General features: G+C 42.7%; 1 protein-coding gene across 1 annotated transcript in view; it reads right to left on the reverse strand.

The window, feature by feature from the left end:
- LOC120302683 overlaps positions 1-13,699 on the reverse strand; it is a 103,100-nt gene extending 89,401 nt beyond the window's left edge. The window contains exons 1-3 of the mRNA XM_039331488.1: positions 13,564-13,699; positions 13,396-13,532; positions 646-876 (exon numbers count right to left, since the gene is read on the reverse strand). Of these exons, the coding sequence (XP_039187422.1) occupies positions 646-876; positions 13,396-13,532; positions 13,564-13,699 (504 nt within the window). The remainder of the gene's footprint in view (positions 1-645; positions 877-13,395; positions 13,533-13,563) is intronic.
- Positions 13,700-17,353: the final 3,654 nt, after the last annotated feature.

The following is a 17,353-nucleotide window of genomic DNA, read 5'->3' on the forward strand; positions in this document are numbered from 1 at the left end:
CTTTCAAGGGCTGGGAGACGGTGATTGGTGCAAGGTCACTCATCTAGCTTTGTGCCTTAAGCAGGTCTAGAGCTCGCAGGATCCTGAATTCCAGCCTGTTGCCTTAGGCACTACACTGCACTGCATGGGTCTCTTTCCATGTGCTATGTGCAGTTTCCTTATTAGGGCCTACCCTTGAACTGTCCTCTGAACTAGTGAGGAGGCTTCTATTCTCTGCTTTAAATGGAATTGCAGGGGGCTTTGTTGAGGGGTAGGAATAGTCAGCATAAAGAAAAATCATGATAAACTGCTGTTATGATCAATAGGATCATTTCTCTATTTTTTCCTCATTCATGTTAATCCAACTACATAATTTCTGTCTTCTGTCTACATCCGAACCTCAATTTGATTTTCAAAAACCAATTAACTAAAAGGTGACCAAACCTGGAGGTGACCTTAACTTTCTCATACTTTCAATCATCTAGTCTAGTAAAGGGTGGCAATCCTCAGCACCGTCTATGTGATGAGCAAAAATTCAGCATTTTGCCACCCAGCAATGAAAAGAAGCATGTGGCACAGACTGGCATGCTCCTTTCCTCCCTGGAAGGGGGGCAGGAAGAGGCACGGAGATTCCCCCCCCCCCGTCCGCAGCAATCCACTCTGTACCTCAACCGGAGATTGGCCATGAACTCCGGCATAGACACGGTGTCGAGAAGCAGGAAATCTGCTTTGCCGAACTCCAGACTCTCCAGCTCTGTCATGACGCTGCCAGAAAGCCAGCTGGATGGGCAGCCACTCCTCTCGACGACCAGGAAATAAGGGCGATGTAAAATCGAGCCGGGCACCACAACCACCGGCTGCGTGAGCAAAAGCGAGAAGGAAGGATTTCTGCAGGGGCTACGCCCACACCTGAGCAGCCGCTTGCTACTGGAAGCACGTCAATCTTGAGGGAGGGAATTGGGCGGGATTGACACCCCACCAGACAGAAGCTACGCCCAGACCGTTCCGACCTCTGAACAGTTGTACCGCCACCTGGCGGCCTAGATAGCTCTGTGGACTCGTGTATACTGTATAAACCTCAGGAGTTTTTTTTTATTTCCATAGTATCTTTCATGTAACCCATTAACTCAGTATCTATCTTCTGTCAGGCTGTATCACGACTTTTATCTTCTTTAAAAGTGTCAGAGCTAAGTGGACACTGAACCCGAGAGTTATCAGTTTTTATTGAATGTCCTCAAAATCTTTGGCCTTGTGTTTCAATACCTGCTTGTTATATATAAGTCCTTGTTCTTGCAAGGTTCAGGTATGGAGAAAAATGAATATAATCTTAACCTGGTTCATCTCAACTGCAACGATTTGGGTGACAACTATATGGCAGCAACGAAACATAGAAAATTCTCACGTGTGCTATTTTAGTGCTTGTATTTTGCAGCCTGCATATCGTAACACTAATAAAGCACAAAGAGCCTGTTTGATGTTATGGTTGAAGCTGCAGGCTAGAAACTATTCCCATGAAAGCCAGCTGGTTGACCTTGGAACAGTCACCCTTTTTTAGCCCAACTCACTTCACCTGCTGTGGTGGGAAAAATAGGAAGAAGAAAAAATATTAGATAATGTTTGCCACCTGGAGTGTTTATATATATATATATATATATATATATATATATATATATATATATATATATATATATATATAGGTTATTTATATTGGATAGGTACCCATAACAAAGAAAGATATAAATCAATTTGAAGATCACCATGGCTGGGATCATTCATTGCCCTAAATTAACCAAAAAAACCCAACACTTTTTACTATAGTGAATGTGGTGAAAGAAAAGGAGAAAGATCTTTTAACAAGCAGTAACAAGGTAATTCAAACATTCTAATTTCAAAACAAGCAGTAATCGCAAGCCTTTATACTATAAACTCATAAAAGCATAATTAAACCAACTAATCAACAGCTAACAAAATAAGCTAAAGCTGTCTTGCTTTTAAGATTCTATTATTATACCTTATATCAATTAAGTAGCGTTCTAGTATTTCTTGGTAGCCCAGATATGAGCTCTAATAGAAGCCATAAGGAGTGTAAAAAAAATAAATAAAGGGAAGGCTGAACTAGTACCATTGCTGCTATCTTACTTTTTCAGTGGCTGATTTGATTTGTTTTTTTGTTTTTGTTTTTGTTTTGCTTCAGATTCTGCCCAAGATTCAAATGCCCTACTTTGGAGTGGTTTAGAACTGCTGTGAAGATCTGGCTCTTTACAGAGAGCATTGGAAAGACCCCTCTCTTTATTGTATTTGCCATCTTTTATCTTTATCATATATTGATTTTATTGTAATTGCTTTTTTATTGTTGTGTACCATCCAGAGTTGTTGGAAGTCAGGCAATGTAAAAGTCTGATAAATTATTATGGTTGGTTGTACAGTCAGCCAGATGTTTCAATTGGATTTGGCATTTTTATCCACATTTTTATCCTATAGTGTTCCCATGGACCTGGGATAGATAGATCTTGTTGTTTGATTGCTTGATTGTTGTTAAATATTGTTTGTTTGTGTTGTGTCCTGAGCCTGCAAAAGCAGGCTCGGGACATTGCTATGGTCCCGGGGTTTCTGCAAGCTGCCCGGGACCAGACTGAGAGGCGCCAGCCTTGCACACATGTGTGAGGCACGAAAGCATGCCATTAATGTTGCTGTTTTGCCCGGGGATCCGGTCACTAAAAAAGGAGGCCTGCGAGCCTCGTTATTGTTGTTGGAGTGAGCAGAAGGAGAAATAAAGAGCTATTGATTCTACCATGTGTGATCTTCATTTGCCATCGAACGAAGGACAACACTGGTGACGAAGGTGGGAAGCTTACAAGCTTAAAAGAAGAACAACAGTAAGACTTACCCGAGGAGTCCTGAAGAAGGGAAGACTGCGTTAAACTCAGTGTTCTAGACTGCCAGTACAGTGTCGCTGGAGGTCAGCTCAGCTGATAGACTCCTTCCCAAAGAAGCTAGGATGGCGAAGATAGGTCGCTTATCTGAATTTGACGTTTCACACTCATAGAGATGGGAGTCTTATGTTGCAAGAGTAGAGAACTACTTCAGGGTAAACCAAGTCAGAGAAGACGGTTTGAAGGCTGCAACCCTGTTGTGTGTCTGTGGTCAGGACGCATTTGAAATTGCGGAAAATCTGGCGGCCCCTGCCCCTCTGGAGTCTGTAACGTATACAGACTTAAAGAAGCTATTGAAAGAACATTTTCAGCCCAAGTTGTCTGTTATTGCGTGGAGACACACATTTGACCAAAGGGACAGAAAGCAGGCGAATCGGCTAAGGAGTTTATTGCGGCCTTGAGGTGAGCAGCAAGACTGTGTGAGTTCAAAGATCTGGAAGAAAGGCTGAGAGATCGTTTTGTATGCGGTTTAAGAAACAGAGACTTGCAGCAAAAGATCTTTGCAAAAGAAGATATTTCATTCCAAGATGCTCTTAGAGAGGTGACAGCTGAGGAAGCAGCAGACGGGGCAGTCAAGAATATGGGGCCCATCAGAAGCAATCTGGAGGCAGCCACTGTTCACCATGAGGGCGTCCAAGAAGGATCGGAAGAAGATCCTGAAGAAGAGGTGGATTGGCTTTACCAGGCAGCAGAAAGAAGGCAGAAGGAAGGGAAAGAAAAGGTCCCAGCAGCGCCCAAATGCTTCGGGTGTGGAGGACGCCATAAGAGAGCCGACTGCAGGTTCCGTTCCACCATCTGCAGAGCGTATGGCAGGCAAGGCCACATAGCATCCGTCTGTTTGGATCGCCAGAAGGTACAACCCTGAGAAGAATTGCGTCTGAAAGGTACCAGGGTCCCCAGCCAAAATAGGGTGGGTTTCTGCGCATCGCGCAGGGGTATTTGCAGGACAGGCACACACAAACCCCTAAAGAAAAAAGTGTCACTTAAGGTTAGATTGCAAGGGGTTCCTTTATCTATGGAGTTGGACACTGGCTCTGCTCTTTCCATTATTTCCCTTAATACATTTAGAAAGATTTGCAACAGCAGTGGCTTTCAAGCCAAACTTAGGCCATCAAACATAATATTAACAGATTTTCAAAATTCCAAGGTGTGCGTTAAGGGGGAGGCCATCCTTACAGTGCAATATAAGGAGTTTGAAGGTCCATTAGATGTGTTGGTTGTTGGGGATGAATGCACGAGTCTTATAGGACTCAATTGGTTTGAGGCCTTGGGAATCCAGGTTACTGGGCTGCACCATTTGCAAATGTTGGGCCTAGCAGAAGTCTGTGAGGAGTTTGCAGATGTGTTTAGTCCAAAGCTTGGGTCCTACAGGGGGCCTCCAGTTTCATTAAGATTAGACCCAACCATCACACCCATCATAGTTAAGGCTAGGAGGGTACCCATTGCCCTCAAGGGCAAGATTGATGCTGAGCTGGATAAATTGCTCCAGCAAGGCATTTTAGAGCCTGTAGATTCAAGTCCATGAGAAACCCCCATAGTAACGCCTCTAAAGGCTAATGGGGACATATGTATTTATGCAGATTACAAGTGCACACTAAATAAGGTGCTGCAACAGCACACTTATCCAGTAACAGTAGTCAGTCATATCTTAACTTCCCTCAAAGGAGGGCGAGTTTTTGCAAAGCTTGACCTGGCACAGGCATATCAACAATTACCTGTTGATGAAGCTGCTGCTGAGGCACAGACCATTGTAACGTATAGGGGTGTATTCAAGGTCAAGAGACTGCAATTTGGGGTAAATGTAGCCCTTGGCATATTCCAAAGTGTTATGGGGAGCATACTTATGGGCATTCCTGAAGTTTGCCTCTATTTTGATGATGTCCTTATTCCTGGGGAGTCATCTCACAACTTAGCGGAGAGGTTGAGGGCTGTTTTGTTCCATTTTCGAAGAGCAGGCTTTAAGTTGAAGAAGGATAAGTGTAAGAGAGGAGTCACTTCTATTGACTTAGGATTCAGGGTAGATGCTCAAGGTATTCACCCTGCTGAATCTAAGTTGCAAGCTATAGAGCAGGCATCAAGCCCCAAGTCTAAAGGTGAGCTGCAGGCCTTTCTGGGCCTCTTGAACTTTTACAATGTATTTCTCCCACATAAAGCTGCAGTAGAAGAGCCATTACATAGGCTTTTAGACAAACAGGCCTCTTGGCAGTGGACAAAGGTCCATGAAAAGAGTTTCAACGAGGTTAAGACATTGCTCACTTCTTATGCTGTGTTAGCACATTTCAATGAGCAATTGCATGTTTGCATTGCCTGCGATGCATCTCCTTATGGGGTGGGAGCTGTACTTAGCCACTTGAGGGCTGATGGGACACAGGTTCCTGTGGCATATTACTCTAGGACTCTGTCTTCTGCTGAGTGTAATTATGACCAAATTGACAGAGAAGCACTGGCCATAGTGGCTGGCATTAAGAAATTTCATGATTTCTTATATGGCCGCCATTTCACAGTCTACACAGACCATAAGCCTCTTCTGGGTTTGTTTACAACAACCAAACAAACCCCTCATATAATATTCCCTAGAATGCTGAGGTGGTCCATTTTCCTGTCAGCTTATGATTACACTTTAGTTCAAAACCAGGAAAAGAAATGGGCCACGCAGATGGCCTAAGCAGACTACCTCTAAAACTGGTAGAAGCAGACCCTGCTCCTGCCATCAATATTCTCTCCATCCAGGAGTTGTCAGAATTGCCCCTCAATGCTAGGGACATGGCTGCAGAAATTGCCACCGATCACACATTTACACGTGTGCTCTCATGGGTATTGTCTGGTTGGCCTGACACGAGTCCGGGTACTGAGTTCTAAAAGTTCTGGCTCAAGAAGCATGAGTTGTCCACTTTTAAGGGTTGCCTGTTATGGGGAGCAGGGTAATTATCCCTGCCTCATTGAGGCCTTGAATCTTGGTCTCTCTGCATGAGGGACATCCTGGAATTGTCAGGATGAAAGCGCTTGTGTGCAGCCATCTCTGGTGGCCGGGGCTCGATAAAGCTATCGAGGCTTAGTGCACGGGTGTCAGTTGTGCCAACAATCATGGCCAGAAATGCCTCAGGCCCCAGTTCATAGGTGGGAAGAAACCCAAACACCATGATCCAGGGTACATATTGATTACGCTGGGCCCTTTCAGGGGCAATTCTTCTTGGTTGTTGTTGATAGCCATTCCAAGTGGCTAGAGGTTGTTCCTGTTCCCTCCACTACTACTGCCAGGTGAATCCAGGTGTTGAGAGGCATTTTATTTATTTATTTATTTATTTATGAGACTTATATACTGCTTTAAGTGCAAGCACTCTCTAAGCGGTGTACACCAGTAAGCAATGTATATATATATATTTACATTGCCCCCAACAATCTGGGTCCTCATTTTACCTAACCCGGAAGGATGGAAGGCTGAGTCAACCTTGAGCTGGTGAGATTTGAACCGCTGACCTGCTGAACACAGTCAGCTAAAGTGGCCTGCAGTACTGCACTCTAACTGCTGTGCCACCTCGGCTCTTTATGGGTTTTGCTGCACACAGCCTTCCAGATGTTCTGGTTTCAGATAACGGTCCTCAATTCACTTCTTCTGAGTTCCAGGCTTTTCTTCAGGCTAACCTGATCCGCCATGTGACTTCAGCTCCTTTCCACCCCTCCACCAACGGGCTGGCTGAATGGATGGTCCGCATCACCAAGGATGTCCTCAAGAAACCGACTTACGGTAACTGGCATCACAGGTTAGCAGACTTTCTTCTTGCACACACCACATCTTGCACTTCCACCAGAAAGAGCCCTGCTGAACTGCGCTGGGGCCACTGGCTCATAACTAAGCTAGACAGATTGCACTCTGATAGGGTGGCGTCTCAGATCTCACAACCACGGGCACCAAGGAGCTTGAAAGTGGGTGCTCCGGTCTGGACTCGGAACTACGGGCCCGATCATCTTTGGATTCCAGCTGTGGTCTGCAAGGTGTCAGGACCTTTGTCCTACGAGGTGTCCTTGGACAATGGCCGTGTTCTCCGGCAGCACATAGATCAGCTGCGTACAAGACTGGACTCTTCCTCTTCTGCTCCTGGCTCTCCTCTGGAGGGGGAGGAGGGTTATATTGTGCATTTTGGGGATCACTATCAGCAGTCACTGGCCACTGAGGAGGTGCAAGTGCTCTCAACAGGAATTCATTGGAAAGGGAGACATTCCCCACACCATCACTTACTCCAGCCAGGGAGTCACACAGAGGGTATCCACACTACTCACATACATCAAACAGCACTCCAGACAGGGAGACTGACCAGGGGTATCCAAACAAATCAAGACATACAAGAGAACTGGAATCACCACAAGTGAACTGGCCCAATTCTGCAACTGCTCCCAGAAAAAAGTCATATGGAAGGGGGGTAGGCAAAGAGGCAACTCCTGATTCTGGCACTTCCAGCACAGCCTCGGGGGCTGCAAGGCATTGAGGCACAGCAACTACCCTGGACAATCCATCTGCCGAGTTTGGGGTTGAGGGGCTGTGTTTCCAAGGCAGGTCCATTGTGGACTTGGAGAATACCACCAGTCCAAAGGACGCTGGTTTGGACTTAGAGGGTCCAGCCAGCCAACAGATGAGCAGGTCAACCGGGTATGGGAGTGAAAAAAATCCTGGCCTGCCGAGCCTGGTGGGCAAGCAAGTAGGCCAGGCATCAGAACGAGGGTCACCTGGGAACATGGGGCAGCAACGAGTGGGCACACCTAGCCTGATAGGTGAGCAGGGGAGCCAAGGGAGTTCCCTGGGTCTGAGGAGGTCACAACGGGTTAAATACCCACCCAAACATCTTAGGGAGTTTGTGACGTTGCTGTCAAGCTCCAGGGAAGCACTGCATAAATGCCATTAATGAATAGGCAGAGTTGTTGTGGTATTTTGGAATTCAGATACATTTATTTCCAAAATGATAAGATGGAGAAAGGTGTGTCTTAAGGGTAACATCTATGTCCACAGTCCATGTATTTGATTAATGGAGCCATATACCACGTTCCCTATGGAGGTTGCACATGTGTGCAGAAAAGAAGCTTCATCTAGGAGGAAGGGGTGTTGTGTCCTGAGCCTGCAAAAGCAGGCTCGCAACATTGCTATGGTCCCGGGGTTTCTACAAGCTGCCCGGGACCAGACCGAGAGGCGCCAGTCTTGCGCGCGTGCGTGAGGCGAGAAAGCGTGCCATTAATGTTGCTGTTTTGCCCGGGGATCCAGTCACTAAAAAAGGAGGCCTGCGAGCATAGTTGTTGTTGTTGGAGTGAGCAGAAAGAGAAATAAAGAGCTATTGATTCTACCATGTGTGATCTTCATTCGCCATCAAACGAAGGACTTAACAGATTGTGTTAAACGTATTGTCTCAGGATGTAAATTATTCCAGGTAATGCTACATTTTGCACTCATAGTGATTTAGTCAATGTCAATGGTGTTCAATTGGTGCTTCAGATGTTTTGGGATTGCACCCAAAGTATCTATTATTGTCGGTACTATATTCACTTTCTTTTGCCAGTAGTCATTCTATTTCTATTTGCAGGTCTTTGTATTTTGTGATCTTCTCCAGTTCTTTCACTTTACTTGCTCAATGTCTATTGTCTAGATTTTTTTGTTTTTCTATAAACAATTGATAGAATTGGGGTGTTACATGGCAGGTGTTTGTCTGCTTGAATTGTAAAGTCTCAGAGCAGTTTAGCTTCTTCATGTTCTATTATATTGTCTGTTTTGTTGACTAATCAGTTATTATCATTAGCATTATGAGTATTTAATTGTAACTGAGATGATGGTAAGACCATTTTATATTTTATATTCCTTCCAAGGCTGGATTCAAACCTAGGTTCCTGTACTGGATAGCCACTATTATTTTCTTCCAGAATCCTAGGTAAAAAAATATTTGTAACTGCTAGCAATGGCCAGTTTTCATTGACAATTCTCATCTTAAACATGACCCCAAAACTTATGGCAACAACACTTCACCTCATTTTTATATAGTTCTGTCTTTTTAACATTCTGGATCCTGATAAACATTAAAATTTTTATCATTCTGATTAAGTAATAATAACTGTTTATTTCTGATTGTTCAGAGATACCGGTAGAGAGGCAGGGTGCAGTGGAAACAAGAAAAGAGAGAAAGAACAGGTCAGAATACATATTAAATTAATATTTTTGTTAGGTCAATTGAAGCTTTACAAAATATTGTAAAACCTTTGGTTTTCCAGAACTCTTACTCAGTCACAATGGTTTAAAAATGGGGTGGAGAGAAAAGGAAACAAAGCAGGCTTTTATAAAGGGTTTACATTATTTTTTTAAAATAATTTAGAGGGCTCTTGCACAATAGATATGTCTCGTTGAAAAGCTCTATTTTTTTAAAATATAAATCTTGTAATCAGCCATTGTAGCCTTTTTAAATTTATTCCATCACTTTTTAGTTTTTGAAAAACTTACAAAATAGCTTACAGAACAGTAACATCCAGATGTTCCTGTCTTTGAGTTTACATTATTAAAAAACCCTACAAAGAACACTCTAGGAGTCCTATTGGACAACTACTTAAATATGAATCAGCAGTATCCTGCAGCTGCCAAAAAAGCCATTGCAGTCCTAGGCTGCATCAACAGAGGGATAGTATCAAGCTCATATAAAATGTTGGGAGAAATATCAACACCTAAGATATGCAGATGATACCACTCTAATGGCAGAAAGTGAAGAGGAACTAAAGAGCCTCTTGATGCGGGTGAAGAGGGAGAGTGCAAAAGTTGGCTTGAAATTCAACATTAAGAAAACCAAAATCATGGCATCCGGCCTTCTCAATTCCTGGCAAATAGATGGGGAAGAAATGGAAGTAGTGACAGACTTTATTTTTCTGGGCTCCAAGATCACCTCAGATGGGGACTGCAGCCAAGAAATTAAAAGATGCTTGCTCCTGGGGAGGAAAGCTATGGCAAATCTAGATAGTATACTAAAAAGCAAAGACATCACCCTGCCAACAAAAGCGCGTATAGTCCAGGCCATGGTTTTCCCAGTTGCAATGTATGGCTGTGAAAGTTGGACCATAAGAAAGGCTGAGCGCCAAAGAATTGAGGCCTTTGAACTATGGTGCTGGAGAAGACTCCTGCGAGTCCCTTGGACTGCAATGCGTTCAAACCGGTCAGTCCTAGAAGAGATCAACCCTGACTGCTCTTTAGAAGGCCAGATCCTGAAGTTGAAACTCAAATACTTTGGCCACCTAATGAGAAGGAAGCACTCACTGGAGAAGGGCCTAATGCTGGGAAAGATTGAGGGCAATAGAAGAAGGGGATGACAGAGAATGAGATGGCTGGATGGAGTCACTGAAGCAGTAGGTGTGAACTTAAATGGACTCCAGAAGATGGTAGAGGACAGGAAGATCTGGAGGAACATTGTCCATGGGGTCGTGATGGGTCGGACACGACTTCGCAATTAACAACAACAACTGTTTGGTAAGATCACACTTGGAGTACTGCATCCAGTTTTGGTCACCATGATACAAAAAAGATGTTGAGACTCTAGAAAGGCATTATGAAGTGGCACTCAGAGACTAGAAGCATTTGAAATGTGGATTTACAGGCAGCTGCTACGTATAAAATGGGTTGACAAGATCAGAAATGAGGAGATGATAAGCCATCTGGGAAAGCCAAGGGAAATCATCAAAACAATTAAAAAATGAAAATTAGAATATTTCGGACATGTGATGCGACACCCAGAAAAATACGGCATACTCCATTTAATCCTCCAGGGAAAGATTGAAGGCAAACAAGGTCCTGGCAGAAGAAGACCATTGTGGCTTCAAAATCTAAGGGACTGGTTTAGACAAAACTCAGCAGCACTTTTTCGTGAGGCTGCTAATAAAAACAGGATCGCCAACATGATCGCCAACGTCCGATAATGGATATGGCACAACAAGAAGAAGACGATTAACATTTCACATAATCTTGATTCTATCTGTCAGGTCCCCAAATACTTATTGTCCCCCTTCCTGTATGTATGTATGTATGTATGTATGTATGTATGTATGTATGTATGTATATTTTAAAAATTACATTAAAAATTGAAGAATAGCGATTCCTGGGTACATACATTTCAGTAAAAAAGGAAGCGATCACCAGGAAATAAAACACCAAGGTTTTAATAAATAAAATCAAGCTTTCGATGGCTAACATCTGCCATCATTGTCAGGATACAAGCCAGCTAGTTAGGAAACCTGCTTATAAGCATAGCCACACCTAAACTCTACGCATGGACCTTGTAACAGGTCCAAGCCAACTAATCCTTACTTCACTTACAGCCTTCAGTGATTCTTTCTTTTAGCTCTTATTTACATCCACCTAGCTTTCAATGGCTAGCACCTGCCATCATCATGAGAATACAAGCTAGCTAGTGAGGAAACCTGCTTATAAGCATAGCCACAGCTAAACTCTACGCATGGACCTTGTAACAGGTCCAAGCTGACTAATCCTTGCTTCACTTACAGCCTTCAGTGATTCTTTCTTATAAAGACCATGAAGCAGGGAAGGAGACCAGTCGCTGAATACACTGAAGAATTCAGAGAGCTGGCCAGTTGCCTTCACTGGCCTGAAGACATCCTGGTGAGCTGTTTCTAGGGTGGGCTCAATGAAGAGCTCTACAATGCCTGCATGGCCTGTGGAGCACCAAGGAGGCTTTATGACTGGTGCCTGCTAGCTGAGGAAATGGAAATCGATCAACGCAAACACCTACATTGCCCAGTGAGACTGAGCTTCAAGCCACAGTCAGAGAAGTGAGGGGAGACCGCATGAAGTTCACCTGCTCCAGCTCGTAGCACCGTCTGCTTCAAATGAGGCAAAGAGGGGAATTAAGCTATGGATTGCCACAGCAAGATACTGGCCAAGAGAGGGGATCATCTACCAACTGGAAGACCTCCAAGAACTTCATTGCACCTCAGGGAGACTGCGATGAGTTTCAAAGAAGTTGTAGAGCTTCCCTGGGATCACAACTGAGAGGATCGAGCTCCAACTCCACGCCATAATGACCCAGGAGCGGCGGAAGTAGCAAGTCCGTCAGAGCCCTGGAGAGAGATCTCTATAGATTTTATCATAGAACTCCCTGAAAGTGCTGGAAACACTGTAATTTGGATTGTAATGGATTTGTTTTCTAGATAAGTGCATTTCATCCTATGCCCCAAGATCCCAACTGCAAAGACTCTTGCCAAATTCTCTGTGCAGAACATATATCATTTTCATGGGGCCTCACAACATATAATTTCAAACAGAGGGTTCAATTCACCTCTAAGTTCCGGAAAGCTTTTCTGGACTTGATGGGTTCTAGTCTAGTTATCATCTTCACACCATCTGTAAATGAATGGGAAGACAGAGAGACTGAACTCAGTTCAAGAACAATACCTGAGATGTTTCATTAATTACCAGCAAGACAATTGGTCTGACTTGTTACCATTTGCTGAGGTGACATACCAATGCTGTGTACTACAGTATGGATTTATTCCATTTCAAGTAGCTAATAGACAAACATTTGTGGCCATGCCTGAACTTCCTGTCAAGGAGCCTGAAATCCTCTCCTTGCAAAAATGGATTAAGCAGTTACAAAATATCTGGCCAGTAGTCCTGAAAGCTCTGGATGAAGTCAGAAAAGCCTATAAGGTTCAGGCTGATAAATGGAGGGGGAGTGAGTCAGCTTCTTCCCACCGGTTGCCTGGTTGCCATGACAATTAATCATTTCATTACTCTTCTTGGCAACAGATCGATTTATGGTCTGGGCTGTGAGGCCAGCAAGAGGAGAATGCTTACTTTGTGGCCTTACGGAGTGGCTTTTTACACAAAGGAAAGCAGCATTCTCTGGCAAGCTGTTTCAGCCAGATTAACAAGCAGAGAACTGGCTATTGCAGGGAATACTGCACACAGATGTCAGCACACAGACATCTCTTTGCTTCCCAGCCACTTAATGAAGATATAGCTTTAGCCAGACCCATAAAGAGTTAATAGTCTCTTCTTATTCAGCTTAACTCCCTCCAAGTAAATGCATGAAGCTTGCTTCAATGATGCTAAGTTTGCAGGCGGGGGGGGGCTGCCCATTCTATAAGATGTTTTTAGACAAAGGCAACAGAAGTCTTTGAGATGCTGTCTCCCAGACATCAAGCAGAGAAAACATGCATTAAAGGAACTTCTGGGAGGGTGGCTAGTGAGCAGCCAGATAAAGATGCAGCTTTAGTCAGGCAGAAAATGGCAAGCATGCTTTTCTTGGAGCAGACATTAATCTTTTTTCTTTACTTTGCAACATTGGCTAGCAGACAGAAAATACTGCTTTTTACTTGCAAGGATGCAATCTATTAGCATTAATTTTTCACTTTGCCTGCAGCAGAGATGAAGATTAAATACTGTTTTTTACTTTAACGAAGAGTGAGTGTTTATTCTTTTGAACAGCATTTGTATGCAGCTGGTCTTGTGTACCATGGGGTGATTACTCTCATGATGTAAGATGCGGTCTGTATGTGTTGCTTTGCGGTAGACGATTGTGGAGAGGGCACCGTTAGGTTGATGCCTGATCAGCACATCCAGGAATGCCAGAGTGCCATTGGTTTCCTGTTCTGCCGTGAATTGAATGTCAGGGTAAATTACCTTGTCTCCTAAGTTTCTCCGTTGCCTTGCTAAGCTGATTTTTGAGTGACCTCATCGGGTCTTTATCGACGGTCTGATATGAGATCTTGTCATTAAGTAAGGCATGGATCTTGGAGTCATATTCAGACCTCTCCATCCGTCCTCTGCCCCCCCTCACAGTTGGCCGTTATATTTCTAATTGTGTCATATTGTCATGTTGGTCTGAAGCATTTCCTTCAATCTTGCAAAGGGGTGTGTCAATGTCTCCATTACTCTATTCACTATGCCCTCTTGCCTTTCCATGAGTAAACGCCCTGAATTTTTAGAATTTCTATGCCTGTGGAATAGAATAGAATAGAATAGGAAGCATTTATATATATGTTGTTTCTTTAAGACATTTCTGGGTAGAAAGAAGAAAGCTACACCTGAAAAACAAGTATGTAAATGTAGAAGCAACCTCTGGTGATCTGGCTATTCAATTTTCATATTAGATCTGAAAAATATGGCTCCATATTCCTTTAAGTATTACAGATGTGCTTAAGCAAGCCTCAGTCACCAAGTAATAATAATAATAATAATAATAATAATAATAATAATAATAATAATAATAATAATAATAATAAGCACTACCTTGACGTGGTTGTGGGGCTTGTGTACTCTGAGGAAGATGAGAGCTATGCCAGAGGTTCAACCATACTGGACAGGTCTCATCAGAGGAGTCAGACAAAGAGTGTCTCTCTCATAAAAAAATATGGTGAGACGTAAATTTCAGAATGCCATACCGGCTCGGACGTTGCCCGGGTTAACAAGGTCCGCGCTAGATATTGGAGTTCCTGGATATCTGGTGAAAAATGGGTTACAGGACTCAGGACTGTTGGCTGAGCAACCAGGGCCAGCAGCTGAAGAACTACTGGAAGAAAAGGTGTTTACCCGTCGCAGATACACAGTGATGGAAAACAAAGAAATAATGATCTGTTACTACAGATCAAGTCCAACAAGACAAATTTGCTATTAGTCAATTGCAAAAGGCGGCCTTATTAGGAACTGCTTCCATCCTGTGACGATACCTGTAATACCATCAAACATCCACATCTGCCTATCCCAGGTCCTGGGTAAGGACTCGATAGGTAGACAAAATGCCAAATCCAGTCTGAACATCTGGCTGACTGTGTGATGATTGATAATAATAATACTACAAATTAAAATGTGACTGGATGATGAACTTTTTAAAATTTAGCAAACTGCCTGGAATCACTTATGTTGACTTGGACAGTTACATAAATTTATTTAAATAAATAAATAAAAATATAATCCTGTCATTTTGGGAGTATATTAAACTCAGTGAGACTTACTTCTGAGTAAATAGGCTTTAGGGTTGGGTTGCAATGTTTGACATAGGTTGGCTTTTACTTGTGTAAGGTTTTTAGTTCAGAATTCCAATAAATCCAATAAGACTCTGAATACCAGGCAACTGAAATGAACACAGGTTTATTCTTTTGATCAAAGGAATAAGCTGGGCATCTCAATTTCTTGTCACACGCACGCGCTGCTATGAGATAGAGGAGAGTGAGAACAACCTAATCAGAAAAGTTCTGCTTTTTATAACAGATATACATTAGAAAATTCCTGCACATCTAAAAGGTTACTTTGAATTTCCTTATCTATTCTAGCTCAGTTACATTTCTGTATCTCTAAGCCTGAATACACAATAGTTCAATAGCTGGCAATTAGCCCAGGAACTTAACTTGTTACTTCTAGGCAGCTAAGGTAGGGAAGCGAAAGAAAAGCTGTCACGTTTACAATCCAAGGAGAAAAAGTGGTGGAAAAAAAGAACAAAGTCTGCAGATTCTTAGCTAGGCTTTTTCTATCTCTTGGAACAACACAGTTCAAACTTACAGAAACATTTTCTTTGGTCAGCACAATTTAAAATACAATGGAGAACATACAGCAAGCAAGCAAGAATAAATGAACAATAGCAGGGCTATGTTATATATGAAAGATTGATTATGCATAAAATTACACATTTTGAAAAATTATACTTTGATGGATCTCTTCATTGGTAACTGATGTCTATAGCCATTGTTTGTGCTCCCTCCGGATTTAACGGTTCCTCTTTTAAAGTCACTTATTGCATTTTAAAGTCATATAAGCCAGGCAGGATAATCTCTCCATGTTGCAGTAGTCTGGATAAAGATGGCAGCTTCCCAGCTGTTCCTTCTGAATTTGCCAGTTTCCACTACCTCTCACCATTTCTTCTGGATCCTGTAAGCCAATCTGTTATCTTCAGCAACAGGAGGCACCCTGATATTCTGCTCGCACAGAAGTAATTCAGAACCACTCTGGCTTCTCTCTGCAGAGGGAGAAGAAGGCAGTTGTCACAGCCAACAGTCTTGAGCCCAGCCTGTCCTACATCTGTAATTTCTAGAGATGACTGACAATTTGACATGCCCAAATATATACTATTATGGTATTTAGAAAAAAGAAATGTTTTGAACCATTTTTGGTAGGCATTTTTATCACATAGTTGAAATGATCAGAAAATTATTTATGGAATAAATCACAATGGCTGGATTCACAAAACTTGAAGGAAAATCTGACTTAAATGTGTGAGGTGTATTGAATCAAATATGTAAACCAGATGTTACAGTTTTATGTATTTTGCGTTATTTATCATTATTCCTATTTCAAGGAATGTCCTTTTCAAGAGACAACCACTTGCTACAATCACTTGTGACTTATTAAATATATCAAAATTAACAGACATGGTTTGTGGAGGTTATGTGCATTGCAACTATCTTTTCCATTAATTTTGGAGAGAGCATGCATGAAGCAAGACTAGTCTTTTGAAACAATCCCATAGAAATAGTAGTGATGCACACAATTTACTTAAACCAGAGTTGTATCGACCAGATGAATTGATAAAAGCCTTGTTCCCATACAATATTAAGCCATACATTTATTTCATAGATCATAATTAAACCGAAATTAAATAACATATTAAGCATAATAACACTTGCAAAGTTTAGGAATGTTAGTACTGGAGGAATAAATGCACAAATAATTTACATCAATTTCGCCTTCTGGAAAAAAAGAGAGACACATCTAGATAACCAAATCTTGTAATACTCCTATTAGGACACCTCTTCGGCCTATTTATCTAGGTTGATGTTACCTCATCAGAAGATGTCTTCATTTTTCTGGAGCTCGCTGTAGCTTGTTTTACCAAACAAGAAGGAGGATTTTAACACAGCAGGTGTTTTTTTCCTCTTATTGAAGAGTTTCATGAGAAGGCTTCTTCTAGAGATGAGAAAACCACAAGAGTTCTGGATAGTCAGTTTTCTGCGGTCCACTTTGATTAAATGGATGCCCAGAATGGAGGTGGTGTTGGCCGCATGGTTCTGGAGGTCTGTCTGGGTGTTGGAGGCCTCCTCCAGAGGCCAAAATCTTCTGGGACCCATGGTCTAGTGTTCAGGCACTCATCTGCTTTTGCAGAGAATGGATGCCTGACTTCCCACAAGATCAGGGCATCCAGGAGCTTCCAGGCTCTGTGCAAAAAGTGTTTGCACACCAACAGGAGGTTTGAAACCATGAAACTTAATTGCCCCAAACCTCCCTCCGGCATGCACATGATTTTCTGTGATGAGCCTGGAAGCCTTTGGAGGAGATTCACCGAGGCTGCCCGCCACTCCAGAAGTAGCCAGCAGCCTAATGAGTCAGAGAAGCAGAGCAGGGCATGCTCGTCCTGATCTCCCTCTTCTCTTGAAAGAGAAGACAAAGAAACAGGCTAGAGAGGAGACAGATCTTCACAAGA

This window comes from Crotalus tigris, unplaced genomic scaffold (assembly GCF_016545835.1).
Source record: "Crotalus tigris isolate CLP2741 ecotype Arizona unplaced genomic scaffold, ASM1654583v1 scf7180000024437.13266115, whole genome shotgun sequence".
NCBI classification, from domain to species: domain Eukaryota; kingdom Metazoa; phylum Chordata; class Lepidosauria; order Squamata; family Viperidae; genus Crotalus; species Crotalus tigris.